The 24,056-nt window shown below is 37.7% G+C and overlaps 2 protein-coding genes and 1 pseudogene across 3 annotated transcripts; 1 reads left to right on the top strand and 2 right to left on the bottom strand.

Moving 5' to 3' along the window:
• Window positions 1-1,814: 1,814 nt before the first annotated feature.
• On the bottom strand, window positions 1,815-9,289 carry LOC125191729 (putative triglyceride lipase). 2 transcript variants are annotated; one of them, XM_048089133.2, is made up of 19 exons: window positions 9,230-9,289; window positions 8,834-9,156; window positions 8,063-8,121; window positions 7,633-7,714; window positions 7,402-7,469; window positions 7,068-7,137; window positions 6,445-6,526; window positions 5,927-5,991; window positions 4,306-5,313; window positions 4,118-4,180; window positions 3,992-4,038; window positions 3,792-3,837; window positions 3,629-3,708; window positions 3,430-3,546; window positions 3,249-3,330; window positions 2,914-3,039; window positions 2,565-2,645; window positions 2,240-2,365; window positions 1,815-2,147 (listed from the first exon to the last, which is right to left on the bottom strand). In XM_048089133.2, exons 2-19 carry the CDS (start codon window positions 9,137-9,139, stop codon window positions 2,076-2,078), a joined length of 2,580 nt encoding a protein of 859 aa, XP_047945090.2. In that variant the 5' UTR covers window positions 9,140-9,156; window positions 9,230-9,289; the 3' UTR covers window positions 1,815-2,075. The 2 variants fall into 2 exon arrangements, with proteins under 2 accessions (XP_047945090.2, XP_047945091.2); XM_048089134.2 differs by lacking the exons at window positions 8,834-9,156; window positions 9,230-9,289 and having other exon boundaries at window positions 7,628-7,714; window positions 8,063-8,101.
• Window positions 9,290-14,672: 5,383 nt separating this feature from the next.
• On the top strand, window positions 14,673-16,543 carry LOC148927157 (uncharacterized). The gene is made up of 5 exons (XM_089056506.1): window positions 14,673-15,045; window positions 15,152-15,377; window positions 15,488-15,868; window positions 16,120-16,179; window positions 16,299-16,543. Exons 2-5 carry the CDS (start codon window positions 15,275-15,277, stop codon window positions 16,541-16,543), a joined length of 789 nt encoding a protein of 262 aa, XP_088912632.1. The 5' UTR covers window positions 14,673-15,045; window positions 15,152-15,274.
• Window positions 16,544-19,036: 2,493 nt separating this feature from the next.
• On the bottom strand, window positions 19,037-19,635 carry LOC148927156 (uncharacterized; annotated as a pseudogene).
• Between the last annotated feature and the right edge of the window lie 4,421 nt (window positions 19,636-24,056).

Below are 24,056 nucleotides of genomic sequence, written 5' to 3'. Positions count from 1 at the left end.
GACAAACCGTAGCGTTGATTCTACACTTCAATTGAACCATTTCTATTTTCTAGGATTTTTATCCACTTATTGTTTTATCACTTCGTATTTTATAAAAAAAACTCTACTTAAGAAATAGGAGTAATATATTAATATTGTGAAAATACCGCATACTAAGACGAACAATATCAGATTATCAGTTATATGGGTGCAAATGTTACTTTATACATATCATAAGAATTTAATACAATTGTTGTTTAAATATTTGAGAACAAATGCAACTAACAGTCTGAAAGGAAATTAAACTTCTTCCGAAAATCATTTCAACTCCGGCCCAGCCCAGTCCAGCCCAAACCCACCACAGACCACTTTGCAAATTGTGTTGGGACAAAGAACTTAGAGATGCCAACGGTTTTCGATTCCGGCGGTTAACCGTGGAACCGTAACCGCCGGTTCCGTTTCGGAACCGGAACCGTGACTTTTTTCTTGAACCGGAACCGCCATATTTTGAACTGCGGGCCAGTTCCGGTTCTAAATTTTACGAACCGAAACCGTGCCGGAACCGCCGGAACCGCCGGTTCCGGACGGTTCCAAACCGGAACCGCGAAAAATCGCCGGAAACGACGATTCGGAACCATGAAAAATCGTAAAAAGTCACCGAAAAACCGCCGGTTTTCGAACCAAAACCGGAACCGTCAAATAGCCTCACGGTTCGGTTCCGATTTCACATTTTTCGAAACTGGAACCGCCGGTTTACAAACCGTGGGCATGTCTAAATGGTCTAATTGAAAACAATGTAGTTTTAGACATAAGTTGCCTTTGATACCAAAAGTCCATTCCCATATCCCCCAACTAGGGATGTCAATCTAGCCCGAAACCCATAAATCGACCCGAATTACCCGGTAAAATCATAGGGTTAGGGCTGAAAAATCGCAACCCACTTTCAGAAGCGGGTTACACGGGCTAACCCGTTCGGGTCGGCGGGTTATGCAGGCAGGCCCGGGTGGGTTGCGGGTTAGCCCACGGGTTGAGCATTTAATATAAAAATATAATTAAAATTGAGGATTATATACACCGTGACACCACATATACAGCAATATTATAAACGCTACACAACAATATTATAAACGCTACACAACAATCTATAAATTACTTTATAGTGTGTCGGATATTGCTGGCCAAGAAAAATTATTGTATAGTGTATACCATGTTGCTGGCCGTCTTTTTTAGGTTTTTTTTGCCACATGACAGCTTATTATTCGTCCACGTGTACAAATAATTGGCTAGAAATGGTGGTATAGTGTTATTTTAAGAGGTGGTGCCACCCTAACACTCCCATATACTTATATGAAGTATATTTGGTAATATCAATATTAAATACAACATTGATATGAAGAATATATGGTAATTATGTCTTCTCTCTCTAATTGAAAGTTAGGTTACTATAAAATACACAATTTCTAGTTAATTGTAGTCAGATTCATGTGTGCTATTAATTAAACAATGTGTTTATCTATTTGTTTCAATTTTCAATTGCTATTATTTTATTTCTCTTGTTCACTTTGATAATACTTTACTATTTGCGACAATCTGCTTCTTAATAATTTAGAATATTTGATTGAATAGAAAGTAACATATAAAATTACTATTGACCCGAATAGCCCGTGGGTTAGCTCGAAACCCGAAGATTTAGGGTTAGGGACGAAAATTTATAACCCAAAAAATTCACAGCCCGAATAACCTGCACCCGAATAGCCCGGCAACCCGAGTGGATTGGCCCAAACCCGAATGGGTTAGCCCAATTGACATCCCTACCCCCAACTATAAAAAAAGAGTTCAGTAATCTATACATGTATTGCTTATTATTAGAAAAAGAGAGTTCAATAAGGATATACTCATCCCCAAATGATGCCTATAATATACAATAAATCTATATACATAAACTTGTGAAATATATTCTTTTTTTCTGGTAACAAACAACAAATGCTTCATTTTAAGTTTCTGTGCATAGTAAGCAATAACAGTGGCATCATATCATTCAAGAATTTCCAAATGCAGATTTTCACTTGTTACCAGTGATGGCGAAAATGCGGTTTTCAAGCAGACAACTTCTTGCCTGCTCCTACTGGTTGAAATCCTCCAACACCCTTATAGTTAGATCTCACTTTCTGAGATTCGTGAAACAAGGAAGGGATCAGACGACATCAACACCAAAACACGACGTTGAACTGTAGACATGGTGATTAAAAAAAGTCATTACCTCTAGCAGTGAGATGTAATAGAAATCCTCCATATGCTGCATCACAGCACTCCCATCTCTAATCCCGCGGAAAATATTTATTTCTGTGTTTAGAATGTTCTCGATGAGCTCTTTCTCCCCTTTCATCTAGCAATAAGATCAAAATGGATGCAATAAATCGATCAAACTATTTCTCAGATATACATGTCATTACTCATTCCCAAAGTGGAAATGCCTCGCCTTTTCTTTTCTAGATTATTCAAACTATTCTGAATATGTATTTGTTCAAATCTGGAAACTGAGAAATTGACTTTTTGGGATGTATAAAGTGGAAATATGAACATACGAATTCGCTGACAAGAACATCAGGCGTCGCTTCCCCAATAATGTCAGCTTCATATCCAACCTCCAGAGCATCTAGATTCTCCTGCAACAAGAAATTACATGCAATTTTAGCAAAGAAAACATGAGAAATGGATTGAGTATATATGCCATAGTTGAAAGGACTACACGACCATCTATTCCAAGTAAAAGTGAAAGCGTAGTTCAGTTTTCTATTCCCATCAGATTGCTAAATCATAGTTGAAAGATTCACGAGAAAATTAATTGTGATAAAACAACTTTGAGGTTGAGGTTTCAAGGAAATTATGGAAAATTGTAAACATATAAGAAATTCTAAACGATGAGCCACTCACCATGTCATCCTTCTGATTGCCAGCAGCCAGATAAACTGGGTGGGCTACATGGCAATATCCCATCAAACGAGGCACTGTCGGTATTATGTCCCTATGATTGACGACTCTCCAACTGTCCTTCACTTTCTGCAACAACCGAAACAAAATTGGAGTTGAAATCTTAAACTTAAATCTATCTATATTTGATGGCAGCATGCTTGGTAACTGTAATCACTTTCAACTGCAATAGCTACATGTAGAATTTTCCCACTTCCTTTCATTTTTCTAATATTGATCGAATAAATATAAGCATCATGTATGTTTTTTGTTGTTCGACATCATACTTGAACACATACCTGATTGTATATTTCAGCAAATCTTCTGTTTCCAACTCTCGGAGATCCAAAGTTGTACATAGTCACAGCAATAGCTCCACACCTAGTCCCAGAGTGATTCACATGGGAAATTTAATTATATTTAAGTGCTAAATACAGATTCATAGGAAGCAAAGTGATAATTAGTTGAATAACAACTGACTGCGCTAATTGACTTGATGCCAATTCAAGGGCGAGAAGGGTAGCTAAAGCGCCCCCCAAGCTATGTCCTGTCACATATATATGCCATGTGGGAAGCAACTCAATAGAATCATCATCCCTGCAATAGAAAAAATTTAATTTAGCATACTTATGTAAAAAACAAGGGTCCATAAGCGATGTCTAGCAAAACGATTCATTACCTGTGACCTGTAGCTTGTTTAATGAGTGTGATAAGCCTAGTTCTAACAGAATCATATGCGCTCAGAAAACCACTATGCACCTGAAGTGAATTCAACAACACAAGTCAATATTCACGATCTTAATAAGCAGTTACAGAATCAGAATTAGAATCATCACGTGTACCTGAACCTCGTTCGTGAAATCACCACCTATCCTTTCAGGATTTAGCCTGTACGAGAACAATACAACGCAACATTTAACAGCTTAAGACAGAAAATATATGATATGAACTTCCCTAGAAAAATAGCTGCTAATACAGGGGAAAATAGAAATGGCGGGACAAAACTGAACTAGATGAATATTTTGTAACATAGTTGCGTTACCCTGTAGGTACGAGCATCAAATCTGTCACTACATCCTTCCACCTGGTCTGAAAAGATCGAGTGTCAGCATGCTAGCCACGAAAGTTCAAATAAATTGTCCCTAATCACAGAAATCCTAGAACCTACTTGTTCTGTTCCCCTGAAAGCTACGACAAGTCTTCTTCTTTCGAGATCGCGCCAAATTGCCACCTGCATCCTAACAGGGAGAAAAATTACTAAAAGAACTATTTTCTATCATTAAACAGTGCAATCAAATGGAATCTTAACCATCTAGATTACGCAATCTCTATCCAAAATATGGTTCTGGGACTCGCCTGAGTGTCTGATTCTGCATTATCCAAGAAGCAAATCTTTTCAAACTCGGATTTTATAAATGTTGGATGGCCCAATGCATTTGCAAGCAGTGCCCACGCCTCCATGGCGCTTTCGGCTGTCGAGAAAAGTTTCCTCATCTCCTCAGCTTCTTCCTCAGTCATTGTTAATCCACCTTGATTACTAATTAGTCTTTTGCTCTCTTCGTCTCCAGGCACTTCTTCTTCCACTTCGACTGGAGTATCCTCTTTCTTTCCAATTAGGCCTGATTCATTGCTTAATTTAGAAACTGCTGCATTTACAACCATCAAAGCACCCAATATGGAGTCGGTTTGTCGTAATATATCCTGTGTAATTTTTTTAATGTCGGCTAGTGATGATGTCTGCTGCGTGCCACTGGACTCCGACCCATCCTTTGCATCAGCTTCAACTACCTCCTGATTATTCGGAGTGGCAAGCCCTGACTCAACATAACTTGCCTCTGCTTTTTCACGTGATAACAAACCAAAATTCTTTAATAAGTCAACTTCGTCCCACTTCATTTTCTCTGGGGCAGGAAGACCGAGTTTTTGAACAACATTATGATTCACAGTATCAGCTAACGTTTTCCAAAAGTGTTTGTCAGTCCATGAATCCTCCACAGCTTGGATTTCTTCTGTATTGTTTTTCACATTGTTCACCGCATCATCATTTGATAGGATTCCATCATTGCTGTCTTTATTTGTAGAGCCCTCATTATTCTCTAGCTCCGACTGCTTTTCCTTAACATCAGGGTCGGGGTCACTAGTAACTTTGGTCTCGGAAAGCTGGTCCTTTTGAAGGTACGAATCGTTAAGAGACTTTAACTGTCCGAAAGCAAACTGTACAAAGTCACGTGCTTGAACTGTTTCTGACCCAGCAAACATCTTGACCGCAGGATCCAAACCGTGTTTCTCTAGAAATTCAGTCACAAGGGGAATCTTCCACCATTTCTTTTCGTCGTCTATTTTTCCAAAACTCTTGTACTTTACCTGAAACAAATTAGCAGGAAAGTTAAATGTCAATGCATTTAAAACACAACGATGAGATTTCAGCCATCGATTTAAAGCGTTTCAGCAACAGCATTCATTCATGAAGCCCAAAGCAACACCATTTTGGACCAGACACTGAAAATTTCACATTTTCAGTAACACTACAAATTGAAAATCACCTTTACTTTCCTTGACCACTCAAATTAGATTATCCAAAATTAATAATAATATAAGCACTGTTATTCACAGTTAAATTCTTTTCTCAATTGAATCCCCTAATAGTGTTATTTTGCAAACCCTGCACATTACAAAAGTTCCACTCCAAACTGTGGAAGATTCAAGGGTTCAGTCTTGTACTTGTATATACATTTTAATGGAGATAACGGAAGGAGAAGTCAAAACAAATCGGTTTAACTGATTAAAGTTCTTCCCTTACTCAGTACAAGAATATTTATGAACTCTGAATTCTAATTTTCTAAATGACAGAAAAAATTAAAAGCTAATTCAGAAGCCACACTAGTTACTCCTTATGCAACATAAGTACCGATCCAATCAGATAAAGTCCTGATATCTGATAATATCTTAATATCTAGTGTTTAATCAGTCAACTTACCTCCAGTTCTATCTTCCCACCACCTCCCATCCCTTCCAAGTCAAGAAGCACTTCATGTGAATTTCCTAACAAAAGAGGAGTTTCTTATTAGATACACAGCTCCTAATATTACAGATTTATTATTTGTTGCAAATACTAGGAAAGCAACATATGAGTGCTAGCTCATATTATGTTCTTTTTCCGCTGATTAGTACTCCCTCCGTGGCATAATATATGTCACACTTTCCTTTTTAGTTTGTCCCCCAAAAGATGCCACATTTCCTTTTTTGAAAAAGTTCACTCTCACATTAATATAAATTACTATTTTCTCTCTCCACCTAACACACAAAATATCATCTCCAAAAATCTCGTGCCATTCCCCAAGTGTGCCATCTATTATGGGGACGGAGGGATTAGTTTTTTTTCTCCTAATAAAAATTGCAGTTAATATACAAATGACATTCTCAAGTCCAAAGCAATTTTAGGATTGATGAAAATAACAGTACTATTGCTGTGGTTATGTAGTGATAAGATTGTACCATCGCAAAGGTTTTCCAAATTGATACAGGAATTCCCCATGCGTTTGTGTGGGGTTACAAGGTTTGCGTCCCAAGCCGCAACCTGTATAGAAGATGAAGGAAAATAAGCAACCGATGTTGACCTCATGAATATATGAGATGATGGATATTTCATGTGAAGAAATCGAGGTTGATGATAAATCTAGAACAGAATTATTAGCTTGAGAACCTAAACAGAAGTCAGAGATGCTTGATGATGAATAAAATAAAAGTGCTACTTAATACTAAATGAAACATTTTTCCACCAGACTCATGACCAAAATTACAGGAAATTATCCATAACGTTATTACTAACAGTTCCACCTGAAGTGAAAAGAATCAATTTCAGTTGCATTTGTACCCGATTATCTTCGAGTGCAGGAGTCAAGAAACTAATGCATACAACATCAGCGCATAATTTCAAGAAACAGATTTGAGAAGACATTTTGGACTGTCCAATAAGGCATAATATTCCTGCATAGTACTTAGTCATATCTCAAGTATGCATGTGTGTGCTAACACTCTCATAGATTTGTTCAAAAAAATTTAATATAGAGGAAGAAGAAAAAACTACAATGAGCTTGGAGTTCAGAGTCTTTAGCAACCTGAAGATCATGTATGGGCGGTTGCTTGATATTCAAAGCAAATTCCTCATTCCATTTGGGTTCTTTCGTCCTGAGTGGGAGAGAATGTCCAGAGTAGACTATGTCAATTCTTAAGCATAAATAAAAATTTATTTCAAACAACCAGTACCATAGCAAGTTCCCCGGAGAATATAATTAACTGTGCACAAAATATTTTGGCATTTCTGCTCAAATATATTGGGCTCGCAGTAGTAGAAACTAAAAATTTAACCCCTTTCTTACATCACTATTTTGAAATGCTAAAAAATTTCAGCTTTCTTAATCCATAAATACGCGAATATATGAGTTAACTTACCCCCATTTGACATTGCTTTTGACTATCTGACAATCCAATTGCATGACTACATATGGATCGCTAGTTCCCTGAGCATACAAAAACGACAATCATGAGCCAAAACCAAGTAAAGATTCATCACTAGAGTTAGATTACGTGAAGAGTGATAATTTACAGTCAAGGGAGACGGAATTATAAGTAATTGGATGGACCAACTCTCCGACGTAAAAAGAATTATAGACATTACCCTACCCAAGGGTCCATGGCAGGGAAGTTGAAACCTTTCTTTAGCTTTACAAATAATTGACCATCATAAATTTCACGTACAAATGACCTGAAAATGTCAGATGAGTCTTAGTTTTTTTATAGAAAGCTTATAAGCATATGAAGGAAAGAGAAACAGGCTGGAATAGATCTTATTTTAGAAAAACATGGATGCATCTAACCACATAATATTAGCAAGTAAACAGGAAAAAGTGACTGGATAATGAGCGTTAATCTTCTCATTCATCTCCTATTGCACAAAACTAACATCTCTGAGTTCATATGTTTGTCACCATACCTATCCATAAGTTTATCTGATGAGGAAATAACACGAAATACGAAGGGAAAAATCACATTTTGTCATAAAAATCCAACTTTAGCTAGTTTCGCTGCATTAGTAATAGCAGAAAGTACATACTCAGATAGGAACACTGTCTGGCACTTGGCAGCATCCATCTCACGCCTGCCGATTTTATCCTGATAAAAAAACGCGCAAGATAAAGAGCATATTTCAGACGAAAAGGCATAGCGACTGGACAAGAATTTCATCATAGCATCTCAGGGGATTTAGATAGACAAAATTCCCATATCAAAAAGCTCCGGAACCGTCTTGACTGGCTAAAAGCAATTGCATCATAAATTTTTTGAAAGTGGTAAGTTTTTACAAGTGTATCTGCTCTTAAAAACACCATACATTATCATTTCCTAGTTAGAAATTCTTCCTCGAAATATTTGTAGATTGGACAAGGATACATAGGGAGCATTTGCTATTGAGGATTCGTCTAGATAGATAAAAATAGTTCAGGAAAATCTATTGTTTACTAAGATGAATTAGAAATTTGGGATATCTAAGGCTCTTGATAATTTTTCTATAGTTTGAGCAGACTTGCTTCATTCATACCTCACTGGAGAAATCTTGGTAAAGGTAAAAAATACTTAAATTGAGTGTGTATATCACCAATCCTTAACACTAATAAACTAATAGGAGTAACTTACAACATCACAAAATACCATAAGAAGAGTATATGTAGAAATTCACACCTATTTTTCCTTGTAAGAACTACCAATAAGAAGACTCAATTTAATAAACAAGCCACATCCCAAGAAAACAATGTTCTCTAAAAAAATCCCGTTTCCCCATGTAAAAAAAAACCAAAATTGATGAAATAAAAGAAGAAAAAGGATTTACAGGAGGTGTGATGTAAGCTTCAAACGCGAAACCAGCAAGAATGACAGCCAGATTGATGTCAAATGGAGGCCTCTCATTCTCAATCTCAATCTCAGCCTTGTCAATTTCAGCCCTACTGCTGCTGCTGTTGCTGGTAGAACTTGCTAGAGAGGAAGTGATGATTCTTGAGCTTAAAGCCCCATCAAACCTCGTGGGTAAAAACAGCTTCTTGGGCAAAAAAATCTTTTTGGAAAAGGAAAAGGAGTGGCGGTTCTTCAAGTGTATGAGCTTTGGGGAGTTGGAGAGCGACAAGTGGAATGTAGCCATGGATGAAGATGAGAAAACTGTTGAAATTAAAAAAGATGTATTTATTCAGGTAGTGATGAATTTGAAAAGTGGCGTGTGAATTTTAAGAACCTGATAAACGGTTGCATGAGTGTCTTCCAGAAGGTGGGGGACGCCATCCCCTACAGCTAACGGCCTTTCACGATTCTACTTCGTTTTGTATAATAGTAATAAAAAAAAGAGTGAACTCCGTTTAAATATACCTGATTTTTATTTTATATCACTTTTTGATATCTATAAATCACATTTTTGGTACTTAATGCAAATTTCTCCTCAAAATACTTTCTAAACAAATACATTTTTTCATTTATGTCATGGAGGATATTTTGGGCAAATATAAAATTAGTAACAAAAGTGATATTATAATATCTTCTCTCATTCTCCTCACTCTTTATATACTATTATTATTAATCAATATTAATATTATTATTTTAATATTATAAATTAATAATTAATTATTTTTAATATCATTCATATATAATAAATTATAATTATAGTTATAATTATATTTAATTATTACAAATATATTATTGTTATAATATTGAAAACTAGTACTCCCTCCGTACCAGAGAAGTTGGCATACTTTGAAAATGGCACGGGATTTTAGGAGGTTTTGTTTTGTGTGTTAAATGGAGAGAGAAAATATAATTTTTATATTCATGTGAGAGAGAACTTTTTCCAAAAAGGGAAATGTGACATCTTTTGTGGGACAAACTAAAAAGGAAAGTGTGCCAACTTCTCTAGGATGGAGGGAGTAGTAATTAATAAATAATTATAGTATAATTATATAAATTATGAATGATATAATAGTATTATGTCATAATAATAATAATAAATGTGAATTGTATTCATAATGATATAACGAGTTGAGTATTTTTAGTTAGATGTTTCAATCTTAAACTGAGTCTAAAGTAATTTACTAAAGAAAATATTGAATTGATTTACTTATTTTAAATAATTAATTTAACTAGGCATTTTGTTATATTATGAATGCAATTGATATGTACGTGTAATAAACTAAAAGGAAAGAAGAAAAAGAAAATAAAAGAAAAAAGAAGGAAGAAGAAACATAAACTAAGAAGAAAAAAGAGAGAAGAAAGAAATATAAAATACTAAAAGAAAATGAAGAAAATGAAGAAAAAAAAAGAATGAAGAAGAAACTAAAAAAGAAATACGAAAGGAAGAAAAAATAATCACATATTTGGTACTCCCTCCGTCCCACAAAAGATGTCACACTTGTGGGACGGCACGAGATTTTAGGAAGTTTTGTTTTGTGTGTTAAATGGAGAGAGAAAATATAATTTTTATATTCATGTGAGAGAGAATTTTTTCCATGAAGGGAAATGTGACATCTTTTGTGGGACAAACTAAAAAGGAAAGTGTGACATCTTTTGTGGGACAGAGGGAGTACTATTTAATTGAAATTTCCAAAAATATCCTCCATAACAAAAAAATCACATGTTTTGTACCTGGGATTAATTTTGTCACGAGTTACCAAAAACGATACTCCCTCCGTCCCACATTTGGAGTCACTTATTGTTATGGCTCGGGTTTTAAGAAAGAGTGGAAGTGTGTAATAAATGAAGTGAGATGGTAGAGTGTGTAATGAATGAAGTGAGTTGGTTGAAGGTGGATCCATTTTTTGACTTTTTGGTTTTTTATTTTTGTTTTGGTTTATTTTAATGTAGATAATTGCATTTTGATGTAATTTTGATGAACAATGGGGTAAAATTATATGACCAAATATGGAAAATTCTAAATGTGACTCTTAAACTGGGACGGACTTTTATGGCAAAAAGTGACTCTTAAACTGGGACGGAGGGAGTATAAAATAAAAATCAGGTATCATTTATGTGCAAAAGTGAATGATCAGATATCATTTATCTAGTTCACTCTAAAAAAATACTGCTACTAAATAATTCAGTATTGACAAATTATTTTTGGTAATGAAAATTAAATAATCGATACTTATCACATATCATAACTCAATACGAAATTTCAAATATGTGTTTTTTTATATAAAGAACACTCAAATTGATAACGATCACAAGTTCTACAAACCAAATTTTCAAAAGCTTTAAATGTAAACGTGAAGTGCGAAAGTGTTTTGCTTTGGGATGAGATATGAATGCCTTTAAATGTGATAGTTGTTGATCTATGGGATGATGAAGTATGTTGCGAACATAGAGTGCTTATATTGTAGGCTAGATTGAATGCGCGCGAACCGTAGTTTTAGGTTGAGATAATCTATCACTTTTCCGAGTGACAAAAACGAACGAGAATCTGAAAGTTTAAGGCGAACCCCTAATTTGTTAAGGCACGAGGCAAGGAGATCGAGAGTGGGAATGTAGGGCGGCGATCATGAAACCTTTTCTATTCCTATGTGCGAACCATTTTATCTCTAGTTCAATAATTACTATTTCCTATAGTTTTCCATAAACATAAGATAAAAAAAATATAAGAGGAGGATTTCAAGAAGGGATAGCGAAGACGAAATGAAGTTTCAAACGCGAAAGAGGATGCGACACAAGAAGAGATGATGCTAAAGTGAAGTATCCATGCAACTACGAGAGATCGTACTCACAATTTAAATTAGTATAGTCGCATCTTGCGTAACCTAGAAAGTGGCGACACGACGGAGATGATCTTGATACCCTGCTGAGGAGCACGAGGATAATAACAACTTTCTACGAGAATGAGCATTATGAAATGCAAGGAATATTATGACGATACAACTTTCAACTATAGTTTTTAATTTTAACGATACAAGGAAGCTGCTTGCAAAATGGAGGACAAGATGATGGAGAAATTTTTATTCGAAGGACGTAAGCAAATTTCGGGACGAAATTTTTGTTAAGATGGGTAAATTGTAACACCCCGATTTTTTCTACCTTTCTAGTTGTGTTCGAAGATGTCGTTTGCACAATCAATTTTTTTTAAAACCCAAGTTCTTTATACGTTTGAAGGACTCGACTTACGATCGATGAGAAAGATGCGAATGGAAAACCAAAGAACGAGATGCGATTTCGACAATGGAAAAGGAATTTACATATGGGCCTAGGAAATAATTCTTTTTGCTAGCCCAATTCTTTTATTTAGTTGAAAGCCACTTAGAGCCCAAAGTTAGTCCTTTTTTTTTTCAATTTCAGTCCAAATATATCTCCCACAAAATTAGTCCTCTTTATTTCAATTTCAGTCCAAATTTATATCTCCCACACTCCACGGCAGTTTCTTCACATATCTCCGCCACCCTGAAAAATCTCCAACCAAAAATATTATCAAATTCGTATATATCCTTCTAAATCTAAAACGCAGTCAGTTTTCATCTTTTCATCCAAAAACTGGGAGAGAAATTCGAGTGAAAGCCATCTGCTGATTCTTCTTTACACCAAAGAGATGGAGAGTTCAACACCGAGAGAGTAGAAAGGAAACCGTGAATTTTGCGTTCTGCAATTTCTTCCGTGAAACCAAAGGTATACCTCTCTCAATGCAACTTTTTTTTATGTTCTTCCATTGCATATAGTTAACGTTAGTTTCCCTTGGAATTTTATCCAATTCTTAAATCCTCACTTTACACCCGAAGACTCAATCTTTCAACCTGTGGAAAATTTTTAGCCTTGAGTCAATTGAATCCAAATCTTTGTAATAGGACAACCCTTGTTTGGAGTATTACTTAGTTAGAAGAATTAAAGGGGAAACGGGGAGGCGGACTTACCTGTCGCCGAAGGAGAGAAGGGACGGAGAATGAGTGGCTGCTCCAATTTTTGGGACATGGAGAGGAGGAGAAGACGATATCGATTACTGAGTTGAAATTTAGATTAAGAGAGATGGGTGTTTCCTAAATTTTTTTCGTGAAGAGGATGCCGGGAGAGAGAGTTGCTGGTAGGAATTGGTGAGGAAGACGTGTTGGTGGCGGCTGGGAGTATGCAGTAGCAGTACTTAATCTTTTTCCTTTTTGTACATGTACATGTGTTGGGAAGGGAGTATAGACGTTAGTATTTGGAGAGTATATTTTTGTTGACCCTTTTCTCTAGGTTTAAATAATATTAAATGCTAGATGACCTATGTGTTGGAAATTTACATACTTGGCCTATTCTTTAAGTGATGACGGGAGAGATCAAGTATGTTGGGAAATTTGGTGTTTAATTGATGAATATGTTTTATTATACGAGACCGAAGAATAATTTGAGCAAACACTTAGGATGTATGCATTGTTTTAAATAATTTATTTTGCAAAGTTTAGTTTTTGCATATTATATTATTTCGAAAGGGTGAGCTTGTGCACGTTGTTGCGGTTGGGATCAAGAAAGTGTTTGAGGAGCTAAGCTTGTGAGGTGGGCTTTCTTTTTAAATAAGGGCAATGCCCTAAGTATATTTTATGTGAAAATGATATGAATATTTGTCATGCCAGTGTTTTGTTTTATTCTCTGGAACCTATCTGATGTGGCTCTTGCCATCTATGGATAATCGAATTCGGGTCTGACTAGGGAGTGAGTCCTTATTCAGGCTAGTGTACACCAATGGGGATCGTGAGCCGTCTTTTGGGTCGGCCGGTCTAGTGACTTGGAATGTGGCCACATTCCTTGTCATCAATGGATTAGATATGGTAGACATCTATGGGAAAATGACTGATCAGTCGACTTTTGCGATGGAAATGGTTTTAGTGTCTTGGGAATTTTTCAAAGTTAAACCCCGAGTTCACTCAATGGTAGCATGATAAATACTTTTTATAAAATGTTTTCGGCATGAGTCCACTGAGTGCATCAAGTACTCAGCCCTGCATTTCTTTTTTTTATATGTGCAGGTTGAGCTGTGATGAGCGCGGTGGGTGTTGAGCATAAAAGTGAAGAAGATAACAAATAAAGATTTCGAATATATTATGTCTTCATACATAGTATAATTCTTCTCTCGAATGCTTCCGCTGAATATTGTTTCTTTTGAGTTCATTTATTGATGAGATATTGTATTCCTTTGAATTGTTAGTTGTTGAGATAATACTCTGATTTTATTCGAGATATTCCATTTATTTTGAGCTATGGTCGAGTTTTGTTGTTTTCACCTTTCTTTCCTGCTTCTTTAATCCTCCCCTAGTCGCGATCAACCGTGTTTTCTATCCTTAGAAAATGCGGGCGTGACAGGACATGTATGTGCATCTTAGATCTGTGTGAGGCAGAAAACATATTTGTCTGTAATTGATTGTTTGTGAAAAGCTTTTATTATGCTTTGTGGTTCGTATAAAGCCCCTATTTTTGGAGTTTTTTGTTTCTATTGTAGCTTGTAGTTGTGAATGCAAGTTAGAACATAATTCTGATTTTGGACAATTCATTGCTAGTTGTAAGTCAATCGTTGGTGATGGCCCGTATTGTTTGTGTACCCCATGTCGTTAAACTGATGGTGGAAGATATACTTTTTTTTGCTGCGTATACAACAAATGATCATTCTGTATTTATACTTGAAAAGAAGAAGGCGTTTTATGCGTCATGCAACAGATCAGTTAGTTAGGTATTCACTAATTGATCGAATCCCTCCACAAGTGAGGCATATGAATAGGCTCACTCAGTTAGTGATGTCGACTGTTTTGTGAACCTCCGTATGGATAGGAATTCATTCGGACGGTTGTGTATTCTTTTAAGAGATCGTGGTGGTCTCTGGAATGGTCGATTTGTTTTACTAGAGGGGCAAGTAGCAATATTCCTAAATATTTTAGCACATCATAAGAAAATTAGACCTTCTGGATTTGCATTTCGACGCTCGGGTGAAACTGTTTCGCACTATGTACATCTTCTACTTAAAGCGGTTCTCAGGTTGCATACTATTCTACTGCCTCGTCCTGATGTCCTGATCTGATAACAAACAATTGTGTTGACCCGCGTTGGAAACACTTTAAGGTAATTAACATTGAAATTTTGATTTGTTTGAGTGCATTAGTTGGAGTTTAGTCATAGTAATAAATAGTTTTGTATTGCTTTTACGGAGTTGCATCCACTGTCATAGGGTTGTGTTGGCGCTTTGGATGGCACATACATAAATGTCCTCGTCAGGAACGTAGATAAGCCACGATATCGCACGCGAAAGGGCCAAATAGCGACCAATGCTCTTGCTGCATGTGACCGCAACATGAATTTCTTGTATTTCTTACCCGGATGGGAGGGATCGGCGGGTGATGCTCGAGTGCTTAGGGACGCTGTCACTAGAGAAGGGGGTCTGCGAGTAAAGAAAGGTTGAATAGCTGTATACTTTGATAAATTATTCCTTTTTGACTTTAGTTTAATGCTTTCCCCTTAAATTACATTAGCTAAGCACCTACATCATATACTTGCATTTTTTTAGGAACTTATTATCTATGTGATAATGGATACGCAAATGCTGAAGGATTCCTCACTCCTTACAAAAACATGCGATATCACTTAAAAGAATGGGGAGTCGGCACCCAGCGTCCTCAAAATGCACGAGAGTTGTTTAATCTAAGGCACACTAGAGCTCGTAACATTATTGAACGGGCTTTTGCGGTGCTAAAGATACGATGGAATATCTTACGGAGTGCTACTTTCTATCCGATTAAGATCCAAATCCGGTTAATCATGGCATGCTTCCTCCTACACAATTTCATACGTGGTGAGATGCATAATGACTCAATTGAGCAACACGTTGTCGGTGCTACACAAGAACTGGAAGACGAGGAGATTCATGGTGACCTAGCTTTTGTAGATGACACAGAGTGCGCAGGGCGAGGGATCGAAGATCCGTTTCTATTAATCTCAAAACCAAGATGACGGCTAATGACGATTACAACTTAATTTAAAGAAGGAATTCTAAACCCTAAAGGAGTCATTTACGATGACTTTAACAGTAAAAGGAAACTAATTAATAAAAGGAAACTAACTAATAAAATATAACTAATTAATTGGAGATTAAAATATTTAAAATAAATCACAAAGTTTCCTGCTCCGCATCAGTAGATTAAGTAGAGGCGTCTACGGAATGGAATCAAATGCGTGATGACTTGGCTAACTCCATGTGGAGTAATGTGCGTTTTTTTGTGGCTTGTTCATTTTCTATTTAGATTTATTGTGTTGACATTGTTTTCAGAATAGATTCTGTTTTACAAGTATTACTTATTCGATGTCCACTCTAACTCCAGTTTATATGTGTTGTGTTCTTTTTTGTAGCAAGCCAATGTCGACAGTAACTGAAGAATTTGACATGATACCCGAGTGTCCTTGCGGCAAAGGCAAGATGAAGTTGCTTTGTGCTGGGAAAGAGGCTACACATGCCGGTCGATACTTCTACAAATGCCCAGCCTATGAAAACCATTCCGGGTCTTTCTTGTGGTGCGATAACTACCATAGTCGGACTGGGGATGGCAAGCTACCGGCTTATGTGTAGAGTCAATTGTGTCGCCCTAAGAAACAACTGTGTTCCAGTGACGAATTTAAGGAAAAAAAAAAGTATCCAACACCAGATGTGATTGTGGAGTCTCTGGCTGCTGTCGTAATGAAGCTCGGGTTACCCTATTGTTGGATGTCATGGGTGTGGTCTTATTGATGCTCGGATTTGTGCTAGGGAATATGGTCTAATTTGTTAGAATGCAAAATGTTTGACAAAAACACTTTGTTATTATGTAGTTTGTCAACTACTTCTTTATTGTTTTGTTATGACATTTGTAGAATCAGCTAGTTGCAATGCTGTTTTGAACTATATCGTTGGTATTATATGAAATATTATGATGGGGTATTCAGGTCGATGCAAGCTACAGTAAGTATCATAAATTTGAGTTGTCAAATAAAGATGATTTTGGTAATTAAATATGAGGAAGTTGGTGTAGCATTGACGTGTATCTTCTTTTGAGGAATAACTAGATTAGCTTGAATGAATTATCTTGCGTCTTACATAGTGTATATTTGACATGAATCTACCTCTGCATTCGGCGCAACTTCATTGAATGAGGGGTAAGTATATGTCAAGGACTAAAGTAGATGTGCTCATAAATGAGTAATATAATTTTCTATATATATTGTCCTCCTTGGTGTTGCAACATACAAACATCCTTATTCTCTCTTTCCATTTCTCCATCGTAATCTCTGGCAATGGAAGAACCACCTCAAAGCCCGTTTCTGTTCCAAGGAAAATGGAGTCATGACAGTGACACCATCATTCTCGGTACCTTGGTTCGCCTAAAGAAAGAGTACGAATGTGATGGGACCGTGTTCCCCAGCGACTTCATTTTCGAGACCCAATCCATGGTGGAGAATCACTTCGGCTTGACGATTGAATGGTTCGAGCTAGTGGATCGCCTTCACTTCTTGGAACGACGCTATAGGACATTCAAAGAGCTTCTTGGCCTTACAGGTACCTACTGGAATCAGCTGAGCAACAAGATCATCGTATCGCAAAACACCTGGGCAAATCATCTCCCGGTATGCATAAATTGCAGTTGAATATGCGTTTCCCTTTCATGAAATTAAAAACTGATATACTAGCTTGTCATCCATGTAGAGAAACCATCTTTTCGGTGCCTATCACACCAACAGTGACCCCGCATACAATGAGTTATGTGAGTTGTTTGCGCCGAACGACGCTAAACAACAAATGGGGGGAACGTTGGTTGTCTTGTCGGACACCGTTCAGTCACAAGGGCGTCAAGGTGATGCACCTCACAACATTGCAGAACCGGATGAGCCGGGCGAGGTCAACAGCTTCAACAAATTTTCTCTTGCACAACGCAAGCTGATGTTCGACGAAGGAGGACTGCAAGACCTTGAGTCAACAAACAAGAATGCCACGGGACGTGTATTGCCTCAAGAAACCCCACCACGGAGTCCATCAGTCGCCTATTCGTGTGGATCTTCCAAGCCAGTGACTTGGTTTAGGATGCCGCGGAAGCCCGATTTTTAATGAGTGCATGAATGTGTTTCTGATTGCAATATCACAAATCTTTGTATTGATTTGTGTTTCCAATGTCAGATGGTTTTTAGGTAGTTTTATAATATCCTTTCACTGCATATGTTATGTAATTGTTATCTTTGTGTTCCATCAAGTTAAGATCTGGTTTTTATGTTAGGCAAATCTCTGGTGCTTTAGTATTTTGTTTTCCTGGTCATTTTGTGTTTTTAAATTAAATCTAATAGAATTCCCATATTTGTATATGATTTATTTGATCATTTGTTTTACTTAGTAATGCACTACTATATTGTCCACGCCGATGGTTAAATCTGAACTATTTAATAATTTATTCAAAACTAATTTTACTTGTATAATATTACTGCTTTGTTGAATATTAAGTTTTAGTAAATAAGATTTTATAACTTAAATTATTTTAACTAATAACTAATATCTATATATTTTTATTTAAAATCATAAGTGGAGCTTATTGATTGCAATAATTTCAATTTTGGTCATTTCCATAATTTTGAAACTCAATATAACATTTCAATTTTATTACATACTGGAGTACTAGTTAAATCACAATTTTTCATTAAATTTTGGTCATTTCCATAAATTTGAAGATTTATGTATATCCATTCAGGTAGCATTTCATCGACTTAGCTCTTTTAGTTCTTTGCACTTTCTGTCGTTACTAAGAACTCTGAATTTTCTCCTCAATCAGTGCACAAACGTAGCAACTCAAACAACAATGGAATAATTAAAAAGGTACCATACGACATTTCAGTTCATATATGGTTGAAATAGAGGATTACATGCCAAAACAAAGGTCAGATGCCACCAAGCAACGTCAAAACACAAGTACTTAGTTACATAACAGTCGCATAGTAGATAATATATAATATAAACTAGCTAAATAATTCCAAAAGAGCATAGTTTTTGATAACCAAAATTAGCCGGCACATGTCAGTTCAACCCACCCGCATGCCAAGGCGTCTAGTTAAGAGGTTCCTTCTCCATGAGGTGCCTCACATATCCGGGCTTCGATGCGTCGGGTAGGCCTGTGAAGATCTCCAGCCTCGAGTTCTCCTTGCCAATGATGTCGCAGAGATCGTAACGCTGATTCTCTGTGAGCTCTGGGATGTTCCCCAAATGACGGAAGATCTCTTTCCTATCTTGCACGAGGTCCATCTCGTAACCAATACGGGCAGTCAGTTTATCCAAACGAGCATTGGTTTCAGCATGGAGATTGCCAAGCAGGTTGAGCAGCCCAGATCATCGTCAGAGGTCTTGCGTTTGCTCTGTATCTTTTTGGGAGCGGGAGCAGGAGTATTTGCAGCCACATTCTGTCCACCACTCTGGGCGCTGTTGTCATCAGGAACATCGTTTGTGTAGGTGGGTTGGACTTGATCAAACCCCAGAAAATCTTCAAAGCTTGGATAGTAATCGCCACTCTCACCAATAGATGCAACAGGATCATCCGTGGAATCATTAGTCACTGCTTCACCAATACAATAAGAAGTCCCACCAGTGGCCCTGTCTTTCCCAAAGATTATCTTCCAATCATCCCAGTAAGGCCAAGCTTTGTGTCGCATGGTGCGGGCATTGCTATCTTGCTGTGAGGAGAAAAATGAGCACATGTATGCACAAGTTAACGCATGGCAGAAATATGTAACTGGGAGCAGTCAAGAAAGCTAGCACATACCTTCACGATTTGGTCCCATTGGTCATCCGGGCAATCAATTTTGAAATCATTGTGTAGGTTGAAACCAACACCACTTCGGTCAAGGATTTTTGAAAGCAAGTAGTAGTTCTTTTTCCATCTAGTTAGCTTAGATTGAACATGTGGATCTGCCATCAAATCAGTAGTTGGAAACTCATTCTTCATCCAATTCTCTATCTTGCCTGCGTATCCACCTCGAAAGCCATTGTCCGACTTCCATCCTCTAGCAACCATATCGTTCAAACAGGAGAGTAGCACAACCTCTTCACGAACAAACCGAGATCTACGCGGGCGGTCGCACCGACGGAAGCTTGACCAGCGATATTGGCTACGGCCTACAACAGACATTCAACAAAGAGTCAACCAAAAATTGATAATATAGTTCACTGTTCCATGTTCAAAAGTTATGTGAAGAACGAAATACTAAAAAACCAAACCTTGAGTGCCTTGGCTGCCACCGGCGCTAGGTGCATATGTCCGAGCCTCAGACATCACTTTGAACAACAAAAAAATATAGGCAAATATTACATACATGCCCAGCGTATATGTAGACAACAAATAAACAGATAAAGTATAACATATGACATCAAGTTAGAATAAAATCAACACCATCAAACAACAAAGATAAATACCCATCTAATTTTCTATATCATCATGTAAGAACTACTAGGGCTGTCGAAACGGGTACCCGCGGGTATCCGCACCCGAATTTTTGGGTACTCGCACCCGAAAAATCAATATTTTAGTACCCGTTACCCGACCCGAGGAGCAATGCGGGTGTCCCGATACCCGCTGCGGGTATCCCGCACCTGATGGTCCGGATACCCGCACCCGATGCTGGACAAAGAAATACCAAATTGTCAGCATTTATCTATGCTATTGTAGATGCTTCTTTGGTCTCAGGGCGATGTGGGATTTCCTCCCAACCAACTGCATTTAGAAAGTTTAGACCCAATAGGGGGAACATCACAAAGATAGGTTACAGATTCTTTTGCTATAAGATGTTGTAAATTTATTCATTCACTGCAAACCAAATCACTTTTTTCTGGGATTAAATCAAAAGGTTGAAGAGATACAACCATGAAGATGTTGATTTGAAGCATTTACATAGAACAATTATACATTGTGGAATCATTTCTAATACAACTGATTCATATCTTTTATTTTCTATGACTAATGATGTTTCGTCATTTAAAATATATATTTCAAAGATTTCTTTGAGGAATATTGAGCAGTATATGTTTTTGCAATATAACCCCCATCAAGCACTAACTTTTCTTGCAAAGTTATAGTTTTATTTGCTGCAATAATCATAATGCAGTACCATTTATGCTCCACTTTTGATAAATAAAAATATCAACTTTTAAGTTTTAATCACAATATAATATTGATTGAACATAGTGCAGAACCATTTTTGCTCCCACTTTTGATAAAAAAAAAAAACAACTTTTAAGTTTTAATCACAATATAATATTGATTGAGTATGACATACTGTAGTGTAGAACTATTTTCAGATTGCTTGTCATTTGTTGTTGTCGTCCCACATCGAACATGGAGTGATTGTTGGTTTTGGGGAGTGTTAGATAAATTAGTAGGCTATACTAAATGCTAATCGGGTAATTATCGGGTAATCGGGTATTACCCGGTCGGGTATCGGATATACCCGATACCCGACAATCAACCATTCTAAATACCCGACCCCGATCCCGAACCCGATTTTAGCGGGTAGCGGATATCCAATACCCGACGGGTATCGGGTCGGGTAGGAAATTACCCGATACCCGTTACCCGTTTCGACAGCCCTAAGAACTACAACAAGATAAATCTCATACGCATTTTATACCCACTTTCCCAACAAATAAAAGAAACACAGCAAGATACCATCAAACGCATTTTGAGTGCAAATCAACACGGGAAACTAGCATTTAAGGGACTATTCAAACACGCAACTTCGCCACAAACACAAACTCATAATCAAATACTCGTCAAATACGATCACCGATAGTGAATGTTGTAAAATTACCTGGATTGAAATCGAGGTATTACAAGAACGATTGTGGACTAGGTCAGGCAACGCCGTTGTGAAGAAGGCAGCGCTCAAGTGAGTGAAAAAAAAAGTGCGGGAATGGAAATAAGAAAGAGGCGCGGCGCATATATCATATGTGCAAATCGAAATTAACAAGCAACCTTAGGGGTAGAATAGTCACCACATGTTAACTATCTCTATTAAACAAAAAAAACCAAACACAAGTGTAAGATGGGCCTACAAATTCAACATTGCAACCAAACATCAATTTTGTATACGAATCTTGACCTCTGCCCATCTAGAAGCCCGAACATGGGCTACACCAAACATAAAAACCAAACGACTCCTAACTATTCATTCAATTTCATTTTATATTTTTATTTCCAACAAATTCAATTAATAAAAACACACTTCATTAAATAAAATAAAAATTACAATTTAAAGGCCTAAAAAATAAAAAAATACATAATTAAAATCCTAAAAAATTAAAAATACATAATTAAAATACTCTAAATTAAATTATAAAAACTACTCCGCCGGCGAATCATCCCTCGAGACCGAATACCAAGTTGAGCTTTCATATGCTCAATTCCGTCCATATGGGCTTCACATTGGGGAGGACTCATTTTTTAAGTGTCAGCCATCGTGGCGAGCAGGTACATGGACATAAGGGTGTTCGAGCCCATGTCGGAGCCCGAGCCCGAGCCCGCCTGGCTTGATTGCCCTCCCCCCCTCTCCCCCTCCCTCTAGCCGCCTTCGCCGCCTTGGTCAAGGCCAACGTCATGAACCGGAAGAAGACCCCCCTGCATCATCGGTTGTCGTGCCCTCACGTGAGGTGTTGCCTTCGCCGCCATCACTAGACGAGTATTGGCCACGCGCTGTGTGCTTCGTGCATTTCGGGCCCGCGCCCGACTGGACACTGCCAGCCCACCTTTCAAGGTGGTGGACTTGCGACCAAACATCGACATGCTTGAAATCTTTACCGACGTCGTCTTTAAAGACCCGCAACGCCGCTCTCAGAATGTCGGCTCCACTGGCTCCGCTTTGGTAATTCGCCTCTTCTGCCATGTATATCGCGCAAAAAATTTTAACATCTTTGTTGCATCGGTCCCAATGACCGCGGAGCATCTTCACGTTGCGGGCAAAGGTCTTCTTCGGCCTTCTTGCGTTGTAAACTTCGGTGACTTTTTTCCAGAAACACAAGTTGGTTTATTGATTCCCGACGACAGGATCGTACGAGACGGTGATCCAAGCGTCGTACAGAGCCAACGTCTCCTTTTGGCTGTATGGATGACGGCCGCCGTCCCCCACAATCTCGTGGTCACCCTCTTCCTCCTCTTCCTCCTCGGCATTGACGCCGATCCTGGCGGAGCCTCCACCTATCGGCCGGTATTCCAAAGTGTGTTTATCCGGAAAATTCTCTGGAATTTGGGATAATCCCGGTGATTGCCCGTACCTCTGGGGGGAGGGACGATAGTATGCATCCACATCAAAATGTGGTGTTTGGTACGCCGGCGGAGTCGTCGAGCCTTGGGTGCCCGGCGACGAACCGGGAGTACCCAAAATGTACATGCTCGCCCAATCGCCAAACGAGTTCAAGTCGAACCCGCCGCCACCGCGGGAGTTTCCATCGCCGGACATTTTTTCAAAAATTGGAGAGAAAAGAGATAAGATATTTGAGAGAAGAATAGATGAGTGTAGTGTTTGTGTGTAGAATGGAGAATGGAAGAGGATGAGAGTATTTATAGAATAATAAAAGAATTTTTTTTAAAAAAAATTCGACCGTTTGAATTTTATTTTATTTTTTGAAATTTTGAATTTTTTAAAAAAAATTATGACATCATAATTACAACAAAGATTATCATACTTTGAATATTCCAAATTGACCATGTAGTGATATAGAATGTTGACATTTACAACTTCATATCAAACCTTTTGAATGGGATCCCACTGCGCAAGAGGAAACTTTCATTCGCTTGGTTTTGGGAGCAATAAGACACATCCCATTAGGAGCAACAATTGCACCTTAAGATGGTGGAGAACTTACACTTGAAAGGGAGATGATTAAGGGTCTCACTTTCATTCTTGCAAAATGTACATTTATCATCTTCAGTCCCTCGAGTTCCATACTTGAAAAGCCTTTCCTTGTATTGATTAGAAGCAAGAACCAAACATATAGTTGTGCTCATGGAGGGGCCATGTTTCTCCATGCCAGTTGTTTGTCCTTTATAGCAATGTCCTTCGTCTTCACTTGGTGATTGACCTAT

The sequence above is a fragment of the Salvia hispanica genome, chromosome 4 (genome assembly GCF_029641045.1).
Source record: "Salvia hispanica isolate PSC_SH4W2 chromosome 4, Shi_PSC_v1, whole genome shotgun sequence".
Classification (NCBI taxonomy): Eukaryota; Viridiplantae; Streptophyta; class Magnoliopsida; order Lamiales; family Lamiaceae; genus Salvia; species Salvia hispanica.
This window is presented reverse-complemented; position numbering and strand designations above follow the sequence as displayed.

What these genes read in the sequence shown, in the direction of transcription:
- LOC125191729 (XM_048089133.2), bottom strand. Translation starts at nt 9,139, where the DNA reads ATGGCTACATTCCACTTGTCGCTCTCCAACTCCCCAAAGCTCATACAC. An exon ending in TTGATGCTCGTACCTACAGG is followed by an intron (nt 3,838 to 3,991) that starts GTAACGCAACTA and finishes GTTCTCGTACAG; the next exon opens with GCTAAATCCTGAAAGGATAG. An exon ending in GCATCAAGTCAATTAGCGCA is followed by an intron (nt 3,331 to 3,429) that starts GTCAGTTGTTAT and finishes CTCTGGGACTAG; the next exon opens with GTGTGGAGCTATTGCTGTGA.
- LOC148927157 (XM_089056506.1), top strand. Translation starts at nt 15,275, where the DNA reads ATGAATTTCTTGTATTTCTTACCCGGATGGGAGGGATCGGCGGGTGAT. An exon ending in TGACCTAGCTTTTGTAGATG is followed by an intron (nt 15,869 to 16,119) that starts ACACAGAGTGCG and finishes CATCAGTAGATT; the next exon opens with AAGTAGAGGCGTCTACGGAA. An exon ending in CTTGGCTAACTCCATGTGGA is followed by an intron (nt 16,180 to 16,298) that starts GTAATGTGCGTT and finishes CTCTAACTCCAG; the next exon opens with TTTATATGTGTTGTGTTCTT.